Source organism: Nyctereutes procyonoides, unplaced genomic scaffold (genome assembly GCF_905146905.1).
Source record: "Nyctereutes procyonoides isolate TBG_1078 unplaced genomic scaffold, NYPRO_anot_genome, whole genome shotgun sequence".
In the NCBI taxonomy this organism is placed as follows: Eukaryota; Metazoa; Chordata; class Mammalia; order Carnivora; family Canidae; genus Nyctereutes; species Nyctereutes procyonoides.
In genome coordinates this window covers 31,287,660-31,302,465 of record NW_026575044.1, presented here as the reverse complement: position 1 = coordinate 31,302,465, position 14,806 = coordinate 31,287,660, and the positions used below count along the sequence as shown (strand labels likewise).

At 39.0% G+C, this 14,806-nt stretch overlaps 1 protein-coding gene across 2 annotated transcripts in view; it reads right to left on the bottom strand.

Moving 5' to 3' along the window:
• DSC3 (desmocollin 3) overlaps positions 1–14,514 on the bottom strand; it is a 47,559-nt gene extending 33,045 nt beyond the window's left edge. Inside the window, exons 1-4 of one of the 2 annotated variants that reach the window (XM_055323560.1) lie at positions 14,169–14,514; positions 4,491–4,575; positions 2,047–2,246; positions 352–471 (exon numbers count right to left, since the gene is read on the bottom strand). In XM_055323560.1, coding sequence (XP_055179535.1) covers positions 352–471; positions 2,047–2,246; positions 4,491–4,575; positions 14,169–14,234 — 471 coding nt within the window. In that variant the 5' untranslated portion in view covers positions 14,235–14,514. The remainder of the gene's footprint in view (positions 1–351; positions 472–2,046; positions 2,247–4,490; positions 4,576–14,168) is intronic. The other variant, XM_055323559.1, reaches the window with a different exon arrangement.
• Between the last annotated feature and the right edge of the window lie 292 nt (positions 14,515–14,806).

Below are 14,806 nucleotides of genomic sequence, written 5' to 3'. Positions count from 1 at the left end.
TCTGTCTTCCTTACTAGGCTGATGACGTACATGAGAGCCAGGGTATGGCTAAATTTATTTCTAGTGTTGTACTTTGAGCAGTGCCTCTGATGGGACATAGTAGGTGCTCAATAGCCAGCTGCTAAATGAATGAATAAAGTCATAAAGATAATTTAATGGCTGCAGTCCTTCTCATATTATTAGTAGTAGTTTTTTAGTGATTTTCTAATTTTACTCACTTTTATTATACTTCCTGAATATCTTCAATCAAATCTCTTTCTTTTTAAATGTCTAAAGAGTTATGAAACCTAGACAAAAACAAAGTCTAGGAATTAAAACACACGCAATCAAAAGAAAGACTGTAAAACCTACTTGTTGAAGAAATAATGGGAATGGGCCCAATGAATTCTCTAGCATTGAGCAGGGAATAGGAGCCCATCTCCTCTTGGAACGCCTGAGAACGGCTTCTTTAGTATGTCTTTTCCTCAGCACCTGAATTTAGAGAAAGAAAATTAAATAAATAAAAGCATCCCAGCCGACTTTATTTGAAAAGAAGTGGACAGTCCATAAAGCTCATGCCTCCCTGGAGGCTTAGTCTGGGGAATTTCCACACTGAAGCTCCAGGCCAAATAATAAGGTCTTTTTGATTAGATGGGGAAGAATGTAGTCACATTTTAAAGGTTTCATACTGAAGAATTTCATTTTGACCAAAATTTCAGGTGAGGAAAATCATCACTGCATTCTTAGTTTTTCTTCTTTCCTTCATAGAGATAAGGAACGCGTCCTCTTTAGAACACTCTAAAGACAGCCTGTTCTTTGTACTAAAACCTCATGCTCTCAGGAGAACCAGAGCAAGAAAAGGCATGTTCTTCATTCCCTTAACACTCCCATCTGTGCTCTCCAACATGGTAGCTCTAGACATATGTGACTATTTAAACTTAAAATGATTATAATTAAATAAAATATAAAGTACCACCCTTCGTTTGTAGTAGCCGCATGTCTAGTGCTCATTAACTATTAATATTAGTCTATCATATCAGGTAGTGCAGATTACAGAACACTACCATTCCCACAAAAAGTCCCATTGGACTTTTCAGCGATTTCCATCTTATTTCATGGCGTTGCAAGAAAGCCGCTTTATTTCCTGACAATTAATCAATAAATAATTTTCTTGAATATTTATTAATGGGCTAAATAGTCATTTAAATTAATTTTGTCATGACTTCACTTAGCATCCATTCATTGTAATCCAGCCTAAATCTTTAATCATTTTTGTGACTACTTTCACAATGGCATTCCTTATGGACTCAAGATGTAGAATCTAGAACTGCCATGAATGACAGCCAATACTATGCCAAATATACGTTCATTCATACTTATCCACACTTCAGGATTTTAACATCACAGTCACTGTGACACTTGAAATCAACCTCTTATGCACTGGAAACCCTGTTCTTAACATTAACATATACCTACTGACTTGAGTTAGGTATTACTGGGGCTATAAGTACAAAAGGGATCAATCAATTCATGCCCTGACATAACAATAGATAAATTGCACAAATTTAAAAAATCCAAATGCTTATAAAAGAGGGGTAACTAAACTGACAATGACACACATAAGCAATTAGTTAGACTCGGGGTGTTGAAAACCCAAAGAAGGTGCCATTTAGATTTAACAAAGCAAAACCCAAAGCCAATGTTTAGCCAGTGTTGGTGGGGAAGAAGGGGGAGACAGAGGGAGGAAGGGAAAGCAAACTGAACGGGAGGGAAAAGAAGAGGATAAAAACTGATTTATCCATTTGTCCTCTTGGCAATTTTTAATGAAAGTATTTAAAATGAGGGGCACCTGGATGGTTCAGTGGTTGAGCGTCTGCCTTTAGCTCAGGTAGTGATCTGGGGTCCCAGGATCGAGTCCCACATTGGGTTCTCGCATGGAGCCTGCTTCTCCCTCTGCCTATGTCTCTGCCTCTCTCTGTGTGTCTCTCATGAATAAATAAAATCTTTTTTTTAAGTATTTAAATGAAAAGAAAAACACGCCTAGAAATATCACTGTATTTTGAATACCTTCTTCTGATGTTCCAAGAGCACCTTAATCTCTTTCTGTGTCTGTGTCTTAGTGTCAGAAAGCCATATGGTGAAGGATCTTTTCTCATCAGACAACACCACAGGGCTGGCTGTGTAGACTGATCCATCATCTAGAACTCTGAAATCAGGGTCACCCGACTGGATAAGGTCTGCAGACCTGAGGCACTCTTTCAAATTCACTGCAAGCAAAAGTTTCCAAGCAGTAAAGTAGAAACACAAGCAAAAAAGAAAAAAAAAAAGAAGTGTGAAAACAATGTATACATTTTCTTCAAAATCATGAAGTAGAATAAAATAAACCAAGTCCTCTGCGTTCACCAAATATCTGAACCCATTTCTTTACATGTATAAAAAATGATTAACTGGGACATCTGAGTAGCTCAGTGGTTGAGAGCATCTGCCTTTGGCTCAGGGTGTGATTCCAGGGTCCTGGGATTGAGTCCCACATTGAGCTCCCTGTGGGGAGCCTGCTTCTCCCTCTGCCTATGTCTCTGCTCTGTGTGTTTCTCATGAATAAATAATAAAATCTTTAAAAAATAATAAAATAAATAAAATAGGGATCCCTGGGTGGCGCAGCAGTTTGGAGCCTGCCTTTGGCCCAGGGCGCGATCCTGGAGACCCGGGATCGAATCCCACGTCGGGCTCCCGGTGCATGGAGCCTGCTTCTCCCTCTGCCTGTGTCTCTGCCTCTCTCTCTCTCATTCTATGTGACTATCATAAATAAATAAAAATTTAAAAAAATATAAAAATAAAATAAAGAAATAAATAAATGATAATTGTCTTTCAGTTAAAAAATAATTCTTGACTTTATACAGGTATTTTTTTTTACTTTATACAGGTATTGAGTAAGGTGTTTTTATATCTTTATATGCTTCTAAAAGTTAATGAAAATGATGTCCCTATCACAGAGGCATGTGTGTTGCAATCATGACAAAGCTGTGCTACCCCCCACGCACAGCTGAATAAACAAACAGAGTAGTTTTCCTTGACACTATAGTCTGAGTCCTTTAAGACTCAACCAGAAGTTACAGACATGAGCCCAAAGAGGGACAGAGGGTATGAATTTGGCAAATAGTCCAGTAAGAAAAGTCTATCACTGAAATCTTCCCACTGGCACTTTTCTGTTACAGGCCTCCTGCCAGTCATCAGCTCCCCTTCCACCCACAGTTCTGTATGTTCCTATTCCTGACCTTCCAGGACCCCTCACTCAAACTCTCCCTGGAGTTTTCCCTAGTAAAAATAATACAACATAAATACCAATTTAAGCAGTTCAAAACTCCTATCAAGAGTATCAAATTCATCTCATTCTTCAACATTCAGTTTTAACAACAACCAAACTGATACATGAATGCTCACTTAATAACCTCTCAAGCGATTATGGTTGCCCATGTAAAGCCTTGTCACTTTAATCCCAATCTGTCACAGATGGAAACATTGGATCAAAAAGAAGTGAACATCTTTAGGAATGAGGACATATTTCTCTCATCTTCCCATGTTTAGCATAATGTGAACCTCTTGGTCTCTCCCTGTCCTCTTTTTTACATCCTCTTTTTTCTTCCTTCCCATAGTAATTAAAGTGACCTTTGCTTAATAAAAATCAAATGAGACACTTAACCAGAAGATGGGACACTTTGCTGAAAAGGTGAATTTGGTATGTCTGGGATAAGCTATATCCTTTTAAATAAAACAAAACAAGATCCTTTCCTCTTACATTCCCTACATCACATGTAAAGTCCACCCAGGTAGAGTTTCCCAGCTGTTGGGAAAGTTTATAAAGTTCTCTAATTTCTCCATGTTGAAATGGTTGATTAAGTTCAGTTTTGAATGGAATGGCTCATCTTGTGACATTCCTCAATGCAGCATTAGTACTGATAAAAAAAAAAAAAAAGCAAACAAAACCTGCTGATTTTCTCAGCAACTTATCTCTACTTCTCTAATGCTTAGAATACTAGGATAATGAAAGGGTTATGTTCTACATTTTACTTTTTTTATGGATTTTATTTATTTATTTATTTACTTATTTACTTACTTACTTACTTATTTACAGCATGCGTGAGTGGAGGGAGGGGCAGAGGAAGAGAGGGAATCCCAAGCAGATTCTACAGCCAGCACAGAGACCAATGTGGGGCTAGATCTCAGGACCCCAGGACACGACCTGAGCCACCCAGGTGCCCCCTACATGTAACTCTTTATGGGATCCTTAAGCTATTAAAACATAAACAACTACAAAAATGTAGATTAGAACATTTGGAGCAGGATTCAATGGACTTATAAAGAACAGGATAGAATTTAAAACTATCTTGAATTGTATTTAAGAATAAATAGATTAAGGGTAAAACCAAAAGGCAAAAATTGGATAACATGCACTCTTCTGCATAAGTAAACTAAACTTCTGTTTTAAAAACACTTATTTTGAAATTTCTCACCTCTGCCAACTATTTTGTCTGCCTCTAGCTTGGAAGGTACATTAAATATCACCTTTTTGCAGGCATCACAAGCAAAACTGAAGACCTAGAATTAAAAAAAACAAGTCACATTAATATAGTATAAAATAAAGATAAACAAGAAAAACAAGTCCTAGAGCTCTATGTAGCATACTGCCTATAGTTAACAATACTATATTATATACTTAAATTTTTGCTAACAGGGTAGATCTTATGTTAGGTGCTCTTATCATAAGAAAATAATACAAATAACAAATAAAAATGAAACTTTTTTATGAAAAAAAATGAAATTTGATGAAGGAATGAAAGGAAACTTTTAGACATGATGGATAGATCTGTCATAGATTGTGGTGACGATTTCACAGATGTATACTTACTCATCAAGTTGTATATGTTAAATATGTACAGCTTTTTGTATGTCAATCTTACTTCAATAAAGTGGTTTTTAAAAAATAATAATAAAGAACAAAACACATGATTATCTCAATAGATGCAAGCAATAAACAAAATCTAACCTCTATTTACAATTAAAAGCCGTCAACAAACCAGGAATAGAAAGGAAATTGGTCAACATGATAAAGGGCATCTATGGAAAACTTACAAGCAACATCATACTTAATGGAGAAAGACTGAATGCTTTCCTTGGACATCAGGAACAAAACAATGATGCCCTCTCTCACCAGTTCAATTCAACATTATATGGGGGCTTCTAGACAGGGCAATTGCACATGCGCACACACAAACTAAAGGCTTCTAGATTGGGAAGGAAGGAGCAAGAGTCTCTATTTGTAGACGATTTGATCTTGTACATAGAAAATCCTAAGGAATCCACTAAGAGAACTATCAAAAATAAATGAATTCAGTAAGGTTCCAAGATACAAGATCAACACACAAAAGCCAACTGCATCTCTATATACCAGCAATAAAAAAAATCTGAAAACAAAAGTAAGCAACTATTTCCATTCATAATAGATGTACCATCTTCATGGATCAGAAGATAAATTTCCAAAATTCACCAGAGTCAATGTAATCTCTATTAAAATCCCAAAAAGCTTTTTCTCAGAAATTAAAAACTAATCCTTATAGAAATGCAAGGGACCTAAAGACCCACATGAACTTAAAAAGCAACAAAGTTGTAGGACTTACATTTCCCAATTTCAAAATTTACTAAAGATACAACAATCAAGACAGAGTGGTACTGGCATAAGGATAAACATATATAGGACTGAAATCCCATAAATTAGCCTTTACTTTTGTGGCTAGCCAATTTTGAGCAGACTTCAGAAAGTTCCAAGAGAAATAAATAGTCTTTTCAAGGGTGCTGAGACAATTAAATATCCTCAATAAAAAATGAATTTGTACCCTTACCTCATACCTCATACCTCATATTATACAAGATTAATTCAAAGTGGATCACAGACCTAAGGAACTAAAACTATTTATAGGAAAACTGTAGAATAACTCTTTATGATCTTGGGTCAGGCAATGATATTGTCTAACACCAAAAGCATAAATGATGAAAGAAAAATTAATAGAACTTACTAATCAAATTTAAAACTTTTGCTCCTTAAAAAATACCATACAGAAAATGAAATTACAACCTACAGAATGAGAGAAAATATTTTCTAATCACATAATAAGGACTTATACCAAAAAAATTAAAAACATTTAAAACTCAATAATAAAAAGACAAACACCAGAACAAAAAGGGGGGGGGCAAAGGATTTGAATAGATGTTATCCAAAGAAAATACATAAATAGTCAATAAGTGGATGAAAAGATGCCAAACATCATTAGGCACTATAGTCATGCAAACAACTTAAATCACAATGAGATACCCACTAGGATGGCCAAAATAAACAAGATAGAAAAATAACAAGTGTTGCCAAGGATGTAAGAAAACTGGAACCTTCATGCACTACTAGTGGAAACATAAAATGGTGCAGCAAATTTGGAACATAGTTGGGCAGTTTCTTAAAAAGCTAATCACATAATTAACATATAAACAAGAAATTTCTCTCCTACTCACAGGAAATGAAAACCTACATCGACACAAAAACTAGGACATGAATATTCACAGTAACATTATTTACAGTAGCAAAAGAATGAAAACAATGCACTGGGCTATCTTTCTACAAATAGATAGAATGTGCACATTCAAATGCAATATTATTTAGCCATAAAAAGAGAAAAGGAACTGATGCAATGCTACAACACAAATAAACCTTAAAAACATGCTCATTGAAAGAAATGACACAAAGGAGTACATATCGTATGATTTTGTTTATATTAAATGCCCAAAAAAGCAAATATATAGAAACAGACTAGAGTAGTTGCATAGCGCTGGGGTAGGACTGGCAAGTGACTGTACATGAGCATGAAGTTTCTTTTTAAGGTGATAGAAATATTCTAAAATTAGATTGTGGTAATGATTGCACAGTTTGTAAATTTGTGAAAAGCTATTAAACTGTTTACAATATAGGTAAGTCCTTTGGAATATAAAGTATAGCATCAAAAACAGTCTTAAAAAATGGATTACATTGTCATTGATATAAAAAGCATTCTTTGCACACCCACCTCTACAAATTGGCAGTGAGAAGCACCTTCAAATTTACAAATTTGCATAATTTCAGCAAGACAAAATTGGATAATAACTACAAAGTATTTCATTTCTGATATAATCAAATATAAAACAAATTCCTTTTCAAAATTAAGACTTTAAGTCACGGTGGTAACAAACTGTAAATATATATGCATATACATACGCACAACCAAATCTTTACTAATATGTGCTCTAAATGTTACTGCAATGTAAGATCTATCTTATTCCTGCTTGAATTAGTTAAGGAAAACAACTCAAAAATAGATTCAACATATAACAGTGTCATTTAATTTAAATATAACAAAAAAGTCACCATCACAGAGTCATAATCAGATTGCTGGGAAAATAAAGCAGTAAGTTATATGCTGTTAAAAATAACTCAACCATATTATAAATGCTCAATTGAATATTATCCCTAAGAATATAGTTGTCACCATAAGTGAAAAATGGTTTTTAATAATGCACCTATTGATCCAACTATGTGTGAACTCTATAGTTCGTATTTCAGACTATCAAAAGAAAGCCATGTTCAATATATTTTAATCACAACTCTTTAAAAAGTATTTGAGGGACGCCTGGGTGGCTCAGTGGTTGAGCGTCTGCCTTAGGCTCAGGTCATGATCCCGGGGTCCTGGGATTGAGTCCCGCATCCGGCTCCCCATGGGAAGACTGCTTCTCCCTCTGCCTATCTCTCTGCCTCTCTTCTCTCTGTGTCTCTCATGAATAAATAAAATAAAATCTTAAAAAAAACGAATTTGAAGTTAAATATGAAATATTTAATTCAAATAGAACATACTATAATAAATGTGCATGTATTTATTTAGATTTTTAAATTAATATTTTGCAATTTTTGCTTCATTTTTTTTGTTTTTGTTTGTTATTTTTAGTAAACTCTACATCCAACATGGGGCTCAAACTCATGACCCCGAGATCAAGTGTTTCATGCTCTTCCAACAGAGCCATCCAGGTGCCTTTTTGCTTCATTTTTTAAATTAAAATGTACACATGTGGCTATGTTCTACTCCATTTCCATTTCTCTCTCTTAAGGAAGAGTTTTTTTCTAATTTGGCATTTATACTTCCTCTGTAAGTTTTTGTACTTATTATTATATATGTATGTGCTTATAAAATATAAGCTGATAAGTGTCTTTATGCATCCTTTTGCAACTTGCATTTTTCACTCAACAATGAATTTGTTCACTCAACAATGAATACTCACTCAACAATGTATTTAAGATTTTTCTGTGACTATATCACAGTTTATTTTGCTCATTCCCCTATGATAGTCATTTAGATTGTATTCTTATTTTCCATTTTCTCTATTACAAATGACACTGCAATAACCAGCTTTGCAGGTACAGAATATTAAGATAGAAATATATTACTACAATTCCATTAACTATTGCCAAATTGCTGTCTAAATCACTAACATCAATTTATATTACTGTCCCCCAGAATATTAGACCCTTCTATTTCTCACATCCTCCACTACAATTAATTATACTTGGCTTTTCTATTTTTTTGCGCATTCTATAGGTGTCAATTTAATGTGCATTTTCTTAATTTCAGGTGAGATTATAATTTCTTGTGTTAATTTGCCTTTTACCTTCTGTAAATTATCCATTCCTCTCATTTAATCATTTCATGTATTATGTATTATTTGTCTATTTTTATTACACTTTACTTGTAGGATATGTAGGTTGCTTTTTTATTCTTTTAGTGGTATCTTTCTGATAAACAGTGCTTCACTTTTAAGGTAGTCAAATTTATTAAGTATTTCCTTCAGTTTTTTTTAAAGATTTTATTTATTTATTTGAGAAAGAGAGAGAGCACAAGAGGGGTAGAGGGAGAGAATCTTCAAGCAAACACATACATGCCCCTCTATCCCCACCTCCCTGCTGAGCCCCACTGAGCCCAATTCGGAGCTTGAGCTCAAAACCCATGAGTTCATCATCTGTGCCAAAACCAAGAGTTGGACACTTAACCCACTGAGACACCCAGCACCCCTCCTTTAGTTTTTTAAAGTAGTCAATTTCATTAAACACTTCTCCTAGCTTATACTTTTTGTATTAATATCTCCCCCCTACCCTGTCATAAACATATTATCTAGTATTTTCTTTAAAAATTTTTAAAGTTACTTCCAACATTTTAATCTTTTACTCATCAAGAGTGTGATGCACTGTAGATATCTAATCTTCTCTTTTGCCATATGGTAGACAACTATCTAGAACCATCACTGAGCAATTCTTTCATTCTTAACTCACAATAATAATGCTGCATACATCATATGCATGGACATCAATTACAGAATCTTTTTCTGTACCCTCTGAATTATTTCATCAATATATATGTTTATCTCTACATCAACTATATATAGTTTTCATGAATATAGCTTTATTATAAACTTTAGTGTTTGTTATGGTGGTCCCAATCCCTATTATCTCCTTTAAATTATGTTTGCTTTTGTTAGCCTCCTACTCTTTAAAAAACTTCTTATGATCAGCTAATTCCATAAAAAATCTTTCTATGTTTTTTATCCAGGAAACTTGTTTACTTTTACTAATTCCAGTAGTCTGTCAAGATAGTGTAGGATCTCCCATGTAGCCAATCCTATAGGTGGCAAGATGGCAATCAGATTTCTTTCTTTAAATCCTTAACCTCTTTCATTATTACTATTACATATTTTATCTGATATATGTGCTTATCAGGACCTCCAGTAGAATACTGAATAGGAACAGCTATAATGGGCATTGTGGATTTTTTTCTAACATTAAAGATAATGCTTTTGCCATTTCACTATTCATTATGACTTCCTTCCTTCTATCCTTCCTTCCCTTTCCTCTTTTCTTTTCCATTCTTTCTTCCTGTCTTTTTTCATTAATTAATTTTTGTTAGGCATACTTTAATGTGTTAAAAAAAGTTCATTCCCTTACATTCCCAGTCTGCTAAGAATATTTTATAGCAATTAATATAGTTTCCCACTTTTTTGAAACATAGTTTTTCTCTCTGAATATGTTATGTTAAAATACAACAATGGTTTTCCAAGGCACCTGGTGGATCATCAATTAAGTGACCGACTCGATTTCCACTCAGCTCATGACCTCAGGGTGGCGAGATCTAGATGCACTGGGCTCTATGCTGGGCATGTAACCTGCTTAGAATTCTCTCTCTCCCTCTCTACCCCTCCTCCCACTCATATGTGCACACACACACATGATTGGTCTCCCTCTCTCTCTCTCCTCTCTCTCTCAAAAATAAACAAAAAACAAAAAAAAATCAATAATAGATTTTGTAATATGAAACCATCTTCCCATTCCTGAGACAAATCTTACATGGACATGATAGCTTTTTAAATACACTATTGGTTTGGTTTGCTATTTATTTTATTATTTCAAATATATGTCCATAAGTGAAATCAGGCTACTACTTTTCAATATCATACAATCCCTATAAAATGTTAAAGACAATTCTACTTTTTTCTGTTCTTGGAAACAATTTATATATGGTAGAGATTATCTGTTCCATATAATTATGGAAGAATTTACCTATCACAGTACTGAGCTTGATGGATATGAAGGTGTCTGTGTTTCAAGATATTTAACTTTCAGTTCAATATCTTTAACGGTTTTCAGTCTATTTAGGTTTTGTATATCTTCTTGAGTCAGTTAGTAATTTCTTTTTTGCAGGAAATTTCTCATTCTGTCTGTTCAAATTAATTGAAATAACACATTTAAATTAACTATTTATCTAAAACATCTGTCCTCTCTCTGACTATGTCTCCTTTTATTCCTAATATTGCTTTATCTTTGCCTTCTCTATTTTTTACTTGTTCAACCACAGCAGAGTTTATGTACTGTTTCAAAGAATAGCTTTTGGTTTGTTGATCCTCTGTGTTGCTTGTTTCTTTTAGCGTTCTTTGTAAGACAAAAATACAAAAGGCTATATATATATAGCATATAAGCATGTTTTAAAAAATTATAAAATGAACACTAACATGCTCACCTTCAAAGTTAAGAATTAAAATATTACCGGTATTTTCAAAGTTTCTATACACTTCTCCTCAGGTGCATTTTCTTCCTTCCCACAACCCCTATAACACAGGTAATCGCTAATGGCTGATTTTTGTGTTAATCAAAGAATTGAAAATTCTTACCAGCTCAAAGGTAAATCAAAAGATTGACTTCTCTGTACTCTCAGTACTTAGATCACACTAATAAATTTCTTTCTAACCTCTTTGTAAGACAGGAATTCTAGTTAAATAGAAAGCATGATTAACTGCAGGTGACCACAGATTCCATATATGGAATGCTAGCTGCCAAGGGGATTACAATAGGACCAAAAAATGTGCATAGGCTTACATATATTTAGTGATTCAGAAAGTGTTTCAGGATCTAGCTGTATCTCAATATGAACATCAACGATTTCCTTTTAAAAAGCTAGGTGACAATGCACCCATCAAATATATATCAAAACTCTGACTCTCTTAGAATCGTGGTTTTAAAATAAACTAGTTCTCATTTACTCCCTTTGTTGGCCTTAGCCTTTTTGTCACTAATGCAAAAGTTAATAGAAATTCTTGTACTCTTATTTTTAGAAGACGAATATGTCAAATGTTATCAAGAACAACAACAAAGACGTCTGCTAAAGGAGGCACGTTATTCTTGTTAATTAATGCTATAAAATCTGAAAAGATAGGATCCCGTTTGTCAGCATAGGTGGCAGGTAGGGAAAACTATGCTATGCTAGAAAGGAAAATATTTTTCATTCTTTTTGAAGAGTCCTTTTAGCAAAATGAAAGATTCACTATGCCCAAGAATGTACCATTTAAAATACATAATAAATAACAATTCCCAAAGTGGATTTGATACAGTGAACAATATTAGACGCATATTTGAAAGGAACTCGGTATCTGTAATGTGGCAGGACAGCTGAACAACTGAGCTAATGGAAATTCATTTCAATTTTTGTTACATTCAGAGGAGAAACATTTTAAGAGATATTCAGTATTTTCAACTGTTGTGGGATGGTCTGGCATGTTTATTTTCTAGTCCTGGCCCCACTCCTCTTCTTTTTTTCCTTTTTTTTTTTCTTCTTATGTGTATGGTGGGAGCGGTCATTAGGAATTTATTTTGTAGCAGTAGTTTAGAGTGTAAGGATAGAGAGTTCTTAAAGGGATGCAGGAGATGCAGGAGAAGGGTACAAATGAGAAGATTCCTCAGCTTATGGGGCATCCGAATGGGAAGGCTAACCTGTTAAAAGCCTCAATTTTGTGTTAAAGATCTGCTTTGAAGAGGTCTCACTTCAAACAAGGAATTGTTTTTCAGAGATCCATGAAAGTATCTATAAAATGAGAAAAGTGTCTCTAAAGTGTTATGCCATTAATACTATGCTGAGAAAGCCAAAGCCGAGAGCCCTATGAGTCAAAAGGAAATGCAAACAGAAGATGGTCAATAGAGGTCTATGGAGGCAGAAAACTGAAGGTATTTGTAGACTGGGGATTTGGGATGAAAGTAATTATTCTATGTACACTCTCCAGTACTCAAGTCTCCAGATATCCCAGTTGGTCTAACCTTTAGGCAATTCCTTTTTAAAATAATCCTAAATGAATATGTCAAATAGTAGAGGTGACGCAATCTCCATTTAGATTAACACGCACTTTCTTGCCTTGCCACACCCTAACACCTGCACCACCATCCCTGTCCCCCAGACAGCTCCTTGAATTCCACACCCTCCCCTCCAGCGAACGCACAGGAAATCTTGGGAACACAGGCCCTCTGCAGTTTCTTCTCCCCATTCCCCAATCCCTTTCGCAGAGACAACACAAAACAGGAAAGCCACGCTTTTAAACATAAAAACTGGAAACTCTTCCAAATTCATCACAAAAGGGCATACTTTGAGGGCAGTTCCCACTAGTCAAGAGTCGTTTCATCAGCGGGATTGGAACAGCTGCCTTGCCGATCACCGCGCTCATCTGTACAATTCGCCGTCCATAAATACCCACCCAATATGTACAAGTCGCTGATTCAAGGACAAGACAAAGTTTGGATCGGCTCGCCCTGCTGGGGCAGAGGAGGAGCAGGAACCCGAGCGGCCAGAGCCAACCTCCTCCCGACTTGGGTCCGCTGGGCACCGGCCGACCCCACGCCCATGCCTGGCTGCGGGCACGCGGTCTGCGGCTCCTCTCCTCTTCCCGAGAGCAACCCTGGTGTAGTCTGAAGCCCCGCGCGTAATCGCGCCATCAGAGTGCCGGATTTTTCGCCGAATGTCTCCCAAATTCTCGGAGAACTGTCCCCAATCTCCTCTCCAGGAGAATCTCGTCCAGAAGACCGGCAGCTGGGCTCCGGGCTCGCGTGGTCCTTCCCGGGCCGGACAATCTGCCCCCCAAACCCACGCCTACCGCCCCTCCACCCACAGGGTGCCCCACCCCTGCAGCCCCCCTCCCCGCATCACACCAGTAACCCCAACCCCAGCCCCGATCCAGCCTTCGCACGCCCTCGTGCTCGAGGCCCACGTCGCCCCGGGGCCAGGAGGCTCGCGCGGGGGGCTCTGAATAACCTTAAGCAGAGGCAAAATCTGGAAGCCGGTTTTCAGAGTTAATTCCACGCGGGGACCCAGGGGCACCGCTCCAGCCCCTCCACGCACTAAGTAAGGTCCCCATCCCAGGCGACCCTGGGGTGGAGCAGCCTCTAGAACCTCATCTCACGTCTGTTTTGCTCACTCGGGGATCCCGAAATACCTGCCCCGGTACTGCTCGTCCCCCTCCACCCCGCCGCGCCCCAGATGCCATCACTGGCCCGGGGCGCCAGGGGAAGAGCGCGGCCCCAGGCGCCCGCGGAGGCTCAGAGCGCGCAGCCACGCCGGAGCGCCCCCCCCCCCCCCGCCCCGTGCCTCCAACACTCCGACGCGGCGTCCCAAACGCAAAACTCAGTCCCGAGTCGTCCCCACAAGGCTGGTTTTCCGCCCTCACCCGCCCGGGCCCGAATGTGGCTCGTCCCGCCCGGAGGACTGAGCGGAGCCGCGGCCCCCAGCTGTGGGTCCGCCCCGCGGGCTCCCACTCACCGCGACGGTCAGCAGCAGCGCGCGCAGCGCTCCGCGCCCGGGGACCCGGGGCTCGGCCGTGGCCATCGGGGCGCCGCGCGGGAGGCGGGAGGCGGGAGGCGAGAGCCCACGGGGTGCGGCGGCGCGCGCGGGTGCGGGCGTGCCTCGCCGCCACTCCTCTTTAAGTCTCCCTGGGCCTCTGTCACGCTTGCCTGCCCGGGAGCGTGTGCGGTCCCCGGACGGGATTGGAGCCGGGAGACGCCGAGCCGCCCCTCCTGCTTATTGCCCAAGTTTTATCACGCGGGGAGCCGGGGAGCTGCCCGAGCCTGCCCTCCGCTCCCCGGCGGCCGCGCCGAGCGCTGGCTCCCGAGAAAGCGGTCCCAGCCCCCGCCCGCCGGCTTTCCCACGCCCCCCGCCTGCCCGCGGCGCCGCGCCCCGCCCCGCCCCCCGCGCCCCTCCGCGCCCCGCCCTCCGCGCCCCGCCCCGCCCCGCCCTCCGCGCGCCTCGGCCGCCCAGGTCGGCCCGCGCGCAGTCCCGCTGCGGGACCCGAATCACGGGCCCCCGGGGGTCGGGAACGCGCCTGTGATCCGATCACCGGATCCTCCCTTGAGCGCCGGATCAGATGCCGGGCAGTGTCTCCTGGTTAATACAGCATTTAT